We start from the raw sequence: 12,600 nt of genomic DNA on the forward strand, positions 1-12,600 counted from the left end.
CCTCGACTTAAGACCACAATTGAGCCCAAGTTCTGTTGCTAAACAAGACATTTGTTAAGTGAATTTTGCCCCATTTTACAATCTTTCTTGCCACAGCTTTCAAGTGAATCCCTGCAGTTGTTAAGTTAGTAACACAGTTGTAAATGTATCTGGCTTCCCCATTGACTTTGCTTGTCAGAAGGTCGCAAAAGGGGATCACGTCATCCTGGGACACTGCAACCGTTATAAATACGAGTCAGATACCAAGTGTGTGAATTTTGATCACGTGACCCTGGGGTGGCTGCAATAGTCATAAGTGTGAAAAATGGTCATAACTCACATTTTTCAGTACCGTTGTAACTTCGGCCACTAAATGAACTGTTATAAGTGAAGGACTACCTTTATTCCACCTTATCGTTGTAAATTGAGATCCCTAACTACATAGAAGTACTGTAGCTGTTATTTAAAATGCAAATAATTCTTTTTAATAATACATGGCAAGGCATTTTTCAACCACTATTAGAGTGAAAAACATTGTTTAAAAAAATTATCAAAAATACTGATAAAACTATGTGAATCTTTAAAGAGATGTTCACTCGGTATAAACGGATGTGGTTTCTTTCTGGTTCTATGTTACATTGAGTAATAAAGCAATGATTTTAAAAAATATATATTTAGAATAAACTTCATGTTTGTTCTCCTGCAGTTAACTATGCCTAGCCCAATGCCAGAGTACCTGAATGTGCATTACATTTGTGAGTCTGCGTCACGATTACTTTTTCTTTCCATGCATTGGGCCAGATCCATTCCTGCTTTTCAAGCACTGGGGTAAGAGTGTGCTTTCTTTTACTATTGATAAATATGGATTGAATGGAATCCACAATATATAATGGTTCTCAAAAATAAAAGTATTTCATTTGCTGTATTAAAGCAAATGCTCTACAGATAGTCGTCAACCCATGACCACAACTGAGCCCAAAATTTCCACTGCTAAGCAATGCAGTTGTTAAGTGAATTGTTCCCATTTTACACCTTTTTTTTGCCAAAGTTGTTAAGCGAATCATGTGGTTGATAAGTGAATCTGGCTTCTCCCATTGACTTTGCTTGTCAGAAGCACCCTAGGAAGGTTGCAAATGACAATCCCAAGACCCCAGGACACTGCAAACGCCATAAATACATGCCGGTTGCCAAGTACCTGAATTTTCATCACATAACTGTGGGGATGGATGCAAGTGTCATAAGTGTGAGAATCGGTCATAAGTCACTTTTTTCAGTGCCATTATAACTTCAAACAGTCGCTAAACAAATAGTTGTAAGTTGAGGACTACCTGTATTGAAGCTGCATTGTCAAACTTCACATTTTTAGTTGCACAACATATGAAAAACTAGATACACTTTTTGCAAATTTTCATTTGGCTTTCAATAAAATACAAAAGAAAAATATTAAGCTCAAGTCAAAAAAGAACAAGAATACACAAAAATTAAGCATAAATTACCCATTAAATAGTTTTTCAAAGCAGAAATAAAATTGTATGGAAGTCTATTGGCATTATAAAATATGACATAAATCAAGGTGTGCAAATTGAATAATTAAGAAGGATAATTGCAGAAACTAGATCCAAAAGCAAAGTGCAGGGTGCCAAATTGCCAAATTGTTTATGTGTCTTGATGATATAAAAACTATAAAATAATAATTCAGTCTGAAAAACATTTAGCATCATTCATAACATTCCCATTAGAGATCTTTTCTGATAGTATTTCTTTTTTAAAACTTTTCAGAAGAAATAGCATGTTTATCCTACTTGTTCTTGTGCAATCATGTTGGCGATTATCCTACTTAAGATGTGTGTGTGTGTGTGTGTGTGTATCCACATTCCAGTTTTAAATTATTGATAAAGACCATGTCTCTCTCTATATAGCTGCATATAATTGTAGTTACTGAAATGTAGATGGCATGTATTTTGGGTTGTAGATAGTGATTCCAGATTGTAAAATATAACTTTTGAGTTTGTTAGGACTAAAACTAGGTTTCGATGTTACTTCTGGTGCTGGCCAAACTGTGCCAAAAATGTTTTGTCTGTGATCACAGAATGTTGTAAAGACATAAGAAAATAAGAATTCATATTTTGGTGTTAGTGGCCTGCTACACTTCACTGAATGATGATAATGGAAGAACTAGGGATTAGTTCAGGAAGAATAATCTGTGATGTGAACTAATGTGAAACGGGGGGAAATTATTCTGATAAGTGATATGAATGGATGGATAGGATTCAGACGAAAAAAGTATAGAAAAAGTGAGTGGATCATTTAGAAACCCTATAATGAATGGGAATAATGATTGATAAATATCAATTTAGAAAAAAAAAGTTTGTTTTGAGTACAGGTTTAAGCATTTGTTGTTGTTAGTTGCGAAGTCGTGTCCGACCCATCGCGACCCTATGGACAATGTTCCTCCAGGCCTTCCTGTCCTCTACCATCTTCTGGAGTCCATTTAAGCTCACGCCTACTGCTTCAGTGACTCCATCCAGCCACCTCATTCTCTGTCGTCCCCTTCTTCTATTGCCCTCAATCTTTCCCAGCATTAGGCTCTTCTCCAGTGAGTCCTTCCTTCTCATTAGATGGCCAAAGTATTTGAGTTTTAGCTTCAGGATCTGGCCTTCTAAAGAGCAGTCAGGGTTGATCTCCTCTAGGACTGACCGGTTTGATCGCCTTGCAGTCCAAGGGACTCGCAGGAGTCTTCTCCAGCACCATAGTTCAAAGGCTTCAATTCTTTGGCGCTCAGCCTTTCTTATGGTCCAGCTTTCACTGCCATACATTGCAACTGGGAAGACCATAGCCTTGACTATACGCACTTTTGTTGACAGGGTGATGTCTCTGCTTTTTAGTGTGCTGTCTAGATTTGCCATGGCTTTCCTCCCCAGGAGCAAGCGTCTTTTAATTTCTTGGCTACAGTCCCCATCTGCAGTGATCTTGGAGCCCAGGAAAATAAAATCTGTCACTACCTCCATTTCTTCCCCATCTATTTGCCAGGAATTGAGAGGGCCGGATGCCATGATCTTGGTTTTCTTAATGTTTAGTTTCAACCCACATTTTGCACTCTCCTTCTTCACTCGCAACAAGAGGCTTTTTAGTTCCTCTTCACTTTCTGCCATTACAGGTTTAAGCATATGACTATTAAATTATGATTTATTTGATTGTTTATGATGAATGACTGGGAGAATTACAGAAAGACCCATGGGTAATGAGAGGCTGATGTGACACAGAACAATTTTTGATACTGTCAGAGTGGAGTTTGGAAAAGTAGACAGAAGAAAAGGAAAGAAGTGAAATATATTAATCACTATAAGACAGCTATAGGGGAAAATGTCCTGTATGAAAGAAAAAATATTAAAAGATAGTTTATTTATTTTTTTTGTATATATATTTTATTAGAATTTTTTAACATAACATAAATCATTCAGTAATTTGTAAACAGTATGTTGTCTGGGTAACATTTATAAGACAATCCTTAACAATTAATTTCTATGATATATATTCCATATGTTAATTTCATTTGATTTCCCCTTTCCCCAAAGTATCTTTCTTTGCAAAACATTAGATTAAGACAATTCTCATTATTTTAATTAACAATTAAGTATATAGTTTCAATAATCCTATTTGTCATTTTAGTTGCCTTATCGTAAATCCTGTTACCGTGTTTATTTCAGCTTATTTCTCCCCCCAAATTCTAAATATTCTTACTAGTGACAATTTTTTCAACAGTTAATTATATTTACATTGGTGGATTTAATTCTATTTTTTCCATATAAGCCCTCTCATGCTTTTATATTTCTTAATCAATAAGTAAAAAAGTAGAAAGAGAAAAGAAAAGAGGAGAAAGACAGAAAAGAAGAAGAAAAAGAAGAAAGAAAAGGGAAACAAGAGACAAGAGCACTGAGATACAAAAAATAACATACAACTTAAAATATGTATCCCTCCTAATTTAATATATATTTATTCCCTCAATTTCTTATTCTTTTTGACCATAGCTAAAAATGTATTTAATCTATTTAAACTTTAAGCATTCCATTCAATAGTTTTAATCATCTAATCCTTTAACTCTCATTCAAAACACATTTTTATGCTTTTCTTATCACATTTAAATAACTAAAACATTTGCTTTTTTTTTTTTATTAAAAAGTTTTATCATACATTTTATCTTTAACAAACCCCCCTACCCCTCCCCTATCCCTCCATTTGCTTTTGTTTAAATCATTTCAACTTTTTTTTCTAACAGAAAGGGAAAAAACATATTAGTTAAGAAAAAAAAGAAAAAAATTCATCCCTCTAAGAGTAATATATTTCAAAGTTTTTCCATTTCTTTAGCCATATTCAAACAAATGTTTCTTTTTTAAGTATTCTCTCTGATAAGTTCCATCATCTATTTTCTGGATTTCCATTTTAGTCTTTTTTCTCTGGCCGTTGCCTTTCTTAATCAGTATGTTTTGCTACATCATTTGTTTCCCTGTAAAGAATTTTTTCTCATTCTTTTCCTTGTCTTCAAAGTTGCTTAGACGTATTAAAATATTTCCCATATGGATTAAATCATGATTTTTTATTTTATATGGTTCCATCTTCAAGTCTCTATGCTCAGAATTATGTTCAGTCATCTCTACTGTATTTTCCTGGGAAATTGAGTGAAATTAAGTTGAAAATAAGTTGATTCATGCTCTCAAGGTTATTCTGCATTTCCTTGTAGTTTAAAGTCATTGTCCTTTGAAATTGTTGCCGCTTATCATATGTTTCCTTTTGTGAAGTGTTCATTTTATACGGTTCCATCTTTAAGTCTCTATCCTCAGAATTTTGTTCAGTCACCTCTACTGTATTTTCCTGGGAAGTTTCTTGGAGTGAAATTAAGTTGGAAATAAGTTGATTCATGCTCTCAAGGTTATTCTGGATTTCTTTGTAGTTTAAAGTCATTGTCCTTTGAAATTGTTGCTGCTTATCATATGTTTCCTTTTGTGAAGTATTCATTGCTTCAGCTTTGTTACTCTCACTTTGTTTTCACAGCTGCATTTTCTAAAAACTTTGAGGGTCAGAGAAAAAAAATCCTTGCCCACCAGCAGGTGTCAGGGTTTGCTCATTTTTCAGGTCTTTCTAGTCTTTTTTTCTCTCTCTAAAGGGTAAGTTTTGCTGCTTCTGATAACCAAAAGGGGGGAACAGAATCCCCCTCCCCCTTTCCTTCTTCGGAGATCTCTTATTTTGGGGACTTTCTTATTCAGGAAAATAAGTAGGATAGAGAAAATCAATATTCTTACCCAGTTTCAAGCATGCTGTTTTAAATCTGCTTAATTTAAAAGCTTATGACTTCTGTTGTTTCCAACTATGGCTGAACATGCAGTCAGCCCTTTCTTCTGTTGGTTTCTGGGAGGCTTCTCCTGGACCATTCGGAGAGACCGCCGTCTCGCCTAAGTCCCTGGGATTTCCTTCCTTCATTCCACCCCTTCAGGGTGGGTTCTGGCCCCTTAGGGTCCCCAACAAAAAGAAATTCCAGCCGAAGAGTTCGGCATTCCGAATCTTCAAACTGCTCACTGGAAAACAGGAACAGGAAGTCCAAAAGATAGTTTAACCTCCCATTAGAAACAATGGAAGATGGGCATAAGATATTGAAAAGGATTGCATTACTGAGTTCCATAGAAATGAGTAAAGTTATGCTAACAGCAAGTATAGAAAAGGATTAATATGTTAAAAGGTAAGAGAGGTGGTGGGTGGCTAGAACATGCTGTAAGAGACTGATTGTTTAAACAAGAGGAGAAGGGAAGGGGATACCAGAAGGATATTGTACAATGTGTATAAACAGAAAAAGACTGTTGTCAAGATGCTAGTCAATAGAGAGCAAGAAACTATTAAGATGAAAAACAGAAAATGCAGAATAATTTTGAGGAAATTAAATTGGTTTATAAGTAAGTGAACAGGACTACACAAGGAGCCTTCAGTAGAATGAATGTAATTAAAAATAATTACATTAGGCTAGAAGACTTCCAAGCTCCCCTCCAACTCTGTTATTCTGTTATACACATACACATACACACATACATACATGAATTATAATAATTTGTTAAAAAGTGGAATTGAAACTAATATAAATTCAGCAAAATATAATGCGTTTGTGAAAAATGCATCTGTACCCAATATTGGGAAGATGCTATGCAAAGGGAAAGCTAGCAAGAGGGGAAGCAAAAAGAATAGGGAGGATTAGCGTCATAGATGTTCTTAGAAAGGTGCTTGACAGTCAGCAAAATTTTGAGAACTGTAGCTAGGTGAACAGTACATAGACAAACATTTGCTCTTCAACATTCAGGAATGTGTGAATGTGAGAAAGAATGTGCTATGTTTATTACTTCAGAAAAAAGGTATGGTAGTCTGTACTTTTGTATGCAGACAATATGTTTTTTCTATTTTTCTATTCTTTCTGGAAGGAGAGGTATAATATGTATTTGTGTACTTGAATGTTTTTATGTATGAGAATCAGGGCTTTTTTTCTCATAAAACGCTCAGAATGGTGTTCCGGCACCTTTTTTGCAGGAAAAAAAACCCAGTTCCCTTATTGGCTTTCCTAAGCCTATTGCAGGGCTAGCAATCTTGGCTCTTTTTTATGACTCATGGACTTCAACTCCCAGAAATCCTGAGCCAGCCATGCTGAGGGGAAAGGGAGAGGTTTCCAAGCTGAGCCATGCTGGCTCAGGAATTCTGGGAGTTGAAGTCCTTGAGTCATAAAAGAGCCTGCACTAGAGGAGTACATTAAAATTATTTACAGGATTACTTCTTTAGGAACTAAACTTTTAGAATCTAAAACAGCTAATTCAAAAAGCCAACAGGAAAGAACCTCACATTTTTCATCTGCTTCTGTCTTTTGGAAGGTAAAATTAGATAACAAAATAATCTATTTCTTATGTTAACATCTCTGCAATGAAATCAAAGGTAACAGGAAAGAAATGAGAAACATTTTTCTCAATGTAATATGTTTAATTTAGCTGATTCTAGAAAAAAATAGTATCTTTTGTACACTTGAAAAATATTTTGAATCTAAAAAAGTCTTAAGAATAAAATATTCTTTATTTGGACTTTACTTTTACTGTTTGGACTGTTGTGTGTTTTGAAAAATAGATTATTTAAAATCTAGTTGTGTTGCACTTCAGTCTTTAAATAATTAACCTAGTATATACACAGGGCTTTTTTTCTCATAGAACGCTCAGAACGGAGTTCCGGCACCTTTTTTGGATGGAACCTTGTAGGGTAGGCAAGGCGGGTTGTATGACATGTGTGAGTTCCGGCACCTTTTTCTTTTACAAAAAAATCACTGTATATACATAACAATATATGATCTTTTCCATGGTGAGCTAAACATCAATAACAACATTTATTAAAAAGGCTAAAATAATTTCTGGTGATATTATCTGTATATTAAAATTTTGGACAAGCAGTGATCATGTATCCTAGCAAAAGATGTTACATATATGCATAAGTGTAGTCAGTAGCATATGCCTTTTTAAAAATATCAAACATGCAAAGAAACAAAAATAAGTCCAAAATATCTGTATTACATCCAGAAATGCCAACTTTGCAACCAATATTTCTCATCCATAACTATGGCACCCTAAGGATACCTGCATACATGCAAATGCTTCTCTGGGATCAGTAATGCAGCAGGGATTGCTTTTTCCTTCCAGTAACATATACCTAAAACCAGTTTTTTGCATTTGGCAATTGTACTAAAAAAAATCTCATTGTCAACCAATATAATTCATTTAATTTGAAATCAAGTGAAAAATTGATTTAAATTATTTTATTAAAACAAATTAACGGCAATTCTTTTATAAGAAGTTGCCTCAAACAAAATGAGTTTGACATGCCTGCTCTTGATAGTTGAATGCTCCAAAATAAATTCTAGACCAGGTTTGTACATGCAGCCTACCAAGCACCCTTGGACAGAGCACAGACTTTTTTTTTAAAAAAGTAATAAAATCACCACCACTGCCCTGAAAGTCATTGTTGCCTAGTGCCTCCATGGCTTACCATGACCACAAGCTCCAACACTGTAGATGCTCCTCTAGTCACCAAATCATTGATTAGCCCACCAGCATTCCTTTGCAGACCACAAAGATTTTTAATTTATCAGTGTGGGCCTTTCCCTTCTACAAGTTGCACAGATCTCTTCTAGATTTTCCTCTTGCCTTTGCGAGTTAACTCCTTGGTCTGTCATTGAGCAAGAATTGACTTTGTAGGGAAGCATATTATCATTTGATGTATATTTAACATATATTCTACCTTTATTTACCAATTATATAATATTTGTATGCAATCCACATGGCGAGGTTTAATAATAATAATAATAATAATAATAATAATAATAATAATAATAATAAGAAGAAGAAGAAGAAGAAGAAGAAGAAGAAGAAGAAGAAGAAGAAGAAGAAGTAGTAGTAGTAGTTGGAAGGGACCTTGGAGGTCATCTAGTCCAACCCCCTGCTCAGGCAGGAAACCCTATACCATTTCAGACAAATGGCTGTCCAGTCTCTTCTTAAAAACTTCCAGTGTTAGAGCATTCACCACTTCTGGAGGCAGGTTGTTCCACTGATTAATTGTTGGAACTTCCTAACAGTGAGGCCAATTAACCAGTGGAACAGCTTGCCTCCAGAAATCGTGGGCGCTCCATCACTGGAGATTTTTAGGGAGAGGCTAGACAGTCCTTGTCTGAGATGCTATAGGTTCTCCTGCTTGAGCAGGAGGCTGGACTAGAAGACGTCCAAGGTCCCTTCCAGCTCCTATTCTATTCTACTCTACTCTACTCTACTCTACTCTACTCTACTCTACTCTACTCTATTCTATTCTATTCTATTCTATTCTATTCTATTCTATTCTATGGCTGGCCAGTCTCTTCTTAAAAACTTCCAGTGTTGGAGCATTCACCACTTCTGGAGGCAGGTTGTTCCACTGGTTAATTTTTCTAACTGTCAGGAAGTTTCTCCTTAGTTCTAGGTTGCTTCTCTCCTTGACTAGTTTCCATCCATTGCTTCTTGTCCTGCTTTCAGGTGCTTTGGAGAATAGCTTGACTCCCTCTTCTTTGTGGCAGCCCCTGAGATATTGGAACACTGCTATCATGTCACCCCTCACCCTTCTCTTCATTAAACTACACATACCCAATTCCAGCAACCGTTCCCTATATGTTTTAGCTTCCAGTCCCCCAATCATCTTTGTTGCTCTTCTCTGTACTCTTTCTAGAGTCTCGACATCTTTTTTACATCGTGGTGACCAAAACTGGATGCAGTATTCCAGGTGTGGCCTTACCAAGGCATTGTAAAGTGGTATTCGTACTTCACGTGATCTTGATTCTATCCCTCTGTTAATGCAGCCTAGCACTGTGTTGGCTTTTTTGGCAGCTGCAGCACACTGCTGGCTCATATTTAAGAGATTGTCCACTAGGGCTCCGAGATCTTTCACAGTTACTACAGGTGAAACTCGAAAAATTAGAATATCGTGCAAAAGTTCATTTATTTCAGTAATGCAACTTAAAAAGGGAAACTAATATATGAGATAGACTCATTAAATGCAAAGCAAGATAGTTCAAGCAGTGATTTGTCATAATTGTGATGATTATGGCTTACAGCTCATGAAAATTCCAAATCCACAATCTCAGAAAATTAGAATATTGTGAAAAGGTGCAATATTCTAGGCTCAAAGTGTCCCACTCTAATCAGCTAATTAAGCCATAACACCTGAAAGGGTTCCTGAGCCTTTAAATGGTCTCTCAGTCTGGTTCAGTAGGAATCACAATCATGGGGAAGACTGCTGACCTGACAGTTGTGCAGAAAACCATCATTGACACCCTCCATAAGGAGGGAAAGCCTCAAAAGGTAATTGCAAAAGAAGTTGGATGTTCCCAAAGTGCTGTATCAAAGCACATTAATAGAAAGTTATGTGGAAGGGGAAAGTGTGGAAGAAAAAGGTGCACAAGGAGCAGGGATGACCACAGCCTGGAGAGGATTGTCAGGGAAAGGCCATTCAAAAGTATTGGGGACTTTCACAAGGAGTGGACTGAGGCTGGAGTCAGTGCTTCAAGAGGCACCACACACAGACAGATCCTGGACATGGGCTTCAAATGTCGTATTCCTCTTGTCAAGCCTCTCCTGAACAACAAACAACGTCAGAAGCGTCTTACCTGGGCTAAAGAAAAACAGACCTGGTCTGTTGCTCAGTGGTCCAAAGTCCTCTTTTCTGATGAGAGCAACTTTTGCATCTCATTTGGAAACCAAGGACCCAGAGACTGGAAGAAGAATGGAGAGGCACACACTGCAAGATGCTTGAAGTCCAGTGTGAAGTTTCCACAGTCTGTGTTGATTTGGGGAGCCATGTCATCTGCTGGTGTTGGTCCACTGTTCTTCATTAAGTCCAGGGTCAACGCAGCCGTCTACCAGGAGATTTTGGAGCACTTTGTGCTTCCTTCCACAGACAAGCTTTATGGGGATGCTGACTTCATTTTCCAACAGGACCTGGCACCTGCCCACACTGCCAAAAGCACCAAAACCTGGTTCAATGACCGTGGGATTACTGTGCTTGATTGGCCAGCAAACTCGCCTGACCTGAACCCCATAGAGAATCTATGGGGCATTGCCAAGAGAAAGATGAGAGACATGAGACCAAACAATGCAGAAGAGCTGAAGGCCACTATTGAAGCATCCTGGTCTTCCATAACACCTCAGCAGTGCCACAGGCTGATAGCTTCCATGCCACGCCACATTGAGGCAGTAATTGCTGCAAAAGGGGCCCAAACCAAGTACTGAGTACATATGCATGCTTATACTTTTCAGAGGTCCGATATTGTTCTATGTACACTCCTTGTTTTATTGATTGCATGTAATCTAATTTTCTAAGACTGTGGATTTGGGGTTTTCATGAGCTGTACGCCATAATCATCACAATTATGACAAATCACGGCTTGAACTATCTTGCTTTGCATGTAATGAGTCTATCTCATATATTAGTTTCCCCTTTTAAGTGGCATTACTGAAATAAATGAACTTTTGCACGATATTCTAATTTTTCGAGTTTCACCTGTACTATTGAGCAAGGTACCACCTATACTATAGCTGTGCATTTGATTTTTCCTGCCTAAATGTAGAACCTTACTTTTTTCACCATTGAATTTCATTTTGTTAGATAGTGCCCAGTGTTCGTGTCTGTCCAGATCCTCCTGTATCTTAAGCCTATCTTCTGGAGTATTGGCTATTCCTGCCAGCTTGGTGTCATCTGCAAATTTGATGAGTTCCCCATCTATCCCCTCATCCAAATCATTGATGAAGATGTTGAAGAGCACTGGGCCCAGAACAGAGCCCTGGGGCACCCCACTACATACTTCCTTCCATGTAGATGCAGTTCCATTGAGGACCACATGCTGAATACGGCCTGTCAGCCAGCTACGAATCCATCTGGTGGTGATGCTATCTAACCCACATTTTTCTATCTTATCAAGTAGTGCCTAATGCTGGGAAAGATTGAGCCTAATGCTGGGAAAGATTGAGGGCACTAGAAGAAGGGGACGACAGAGAATGAGGTGGCTGGATGGAGTCACTGAAGCAGTAGGCGTGAGCTTAAATGGACTCCAGAAGATAGTAGAGGACAGGAAGGCCTGGAGGAACATTGTCCATAGGGTCGCGATGGGTCGGACACGACCTCGCAACTAACAACAACATCAAGTAGTAGGTTGTGATCTACTTTATCAAATGCCTTACTGAAGTCCAAGTAAATTATATCTACAGCATTCCTCTGGTCCACTAGTTTTGTCACTTGGTCAAAGAATGCAATAAGATTTGTCTGGCATGATCTGTTTTTGACAAACCCATGTTGGCTTTTAGTGTTAACTTTGTTTGCATCAAGGTATTTGCTGATTTGTTGTTTGATTTTTTCCAGAATCTTCCCAGGTATTGAGGTCAGGCTGATAGGTCTGTAGTTTCCTGGATCTATTTTTTTCCTTTTTTTGAATATGGGAAATACATATTGGGGCAATTTACAATAGAAAAAATATATATTTAAAATCATAAGATTAAAACATAAAAGCAGGGCTTTTTTTCTCATAGAACGCTCAGAATGGCATTCCGGCACCTTTTTTTGCACAAAAAAAAGCTTTTGCACAAGCTATGCTACTCCCTCTATTGGCTTTCGAAAGCCAATAGGAATTGCTGCTGAGTGCACCAAAAAACCTGGCTAGCAAACGTTGCACCGGCTAGTTGTCTGCAGCGAAAGCAAGTAGGCAGGAACTTTGCATCCCTCCCTGCTGCCCAACTACACCATCTCAACTAGGTAAGTAAGAGAGGACAAGGAGTGGGAGGTGGGTTCTGCGGAGTCCATGTGCACTTCATCCTTGTGCTCACCCGTGTCAGCCAGGCTGGTGGCCTACCTGCTGCTGGACCTGCGCCACCGTTGCCTTGCCCTGTGTGCATAAGTGGCCACCCTGCATTGCCTGGTCCACACCCCCTCCACTGCTCGCCCCGCGCAGCCCCGCCATATAGAGCGGGCCCTGCTGCTCCCACAGCACCAGCCATGCCAGCTCTGGCCCCGGGGAGAGCCTGCCACCAACACCCCTCG

At 38.0% G+C, this 12,600-nt stretch overlaps 1 protein-coding gene across 2 annotated transcripts in view; it reads left to right on the forward strand.

Moving 5' to 3' along the window:
• NR2C2 (nuclear receptor subfamily 2 group C member 2) overlaps positions 1 to 12,600 on the forward strand; it is a 77,782-nt gene that overhangs the window by 45,957 nt on the left and 19,225 nt on the right. For both annotated transcript variants that reach the window (XM_081318086.1, XM_081318087.1), the window contains one exon: positions 686 to 807. In XM_081318086.1, the coding sequence (XP_081174212.1) occupies positions 686 to 807 (122 nt within the window). The remainder of the gene's footprint in view (positions 1 to 685; positions 808 to 12,600) is intronic.

Source organism: Vipera berus (genome assembly GCF_964194415.1).
Source record: "Vipera berus genome assembly, chromosome: 2".
Classification (NCBI taxonomy): Eukaryota; Metazoa; Chordata; class Lepidosauria; order Squamata; family Viperidae; genus Vipera; species Vipera berus.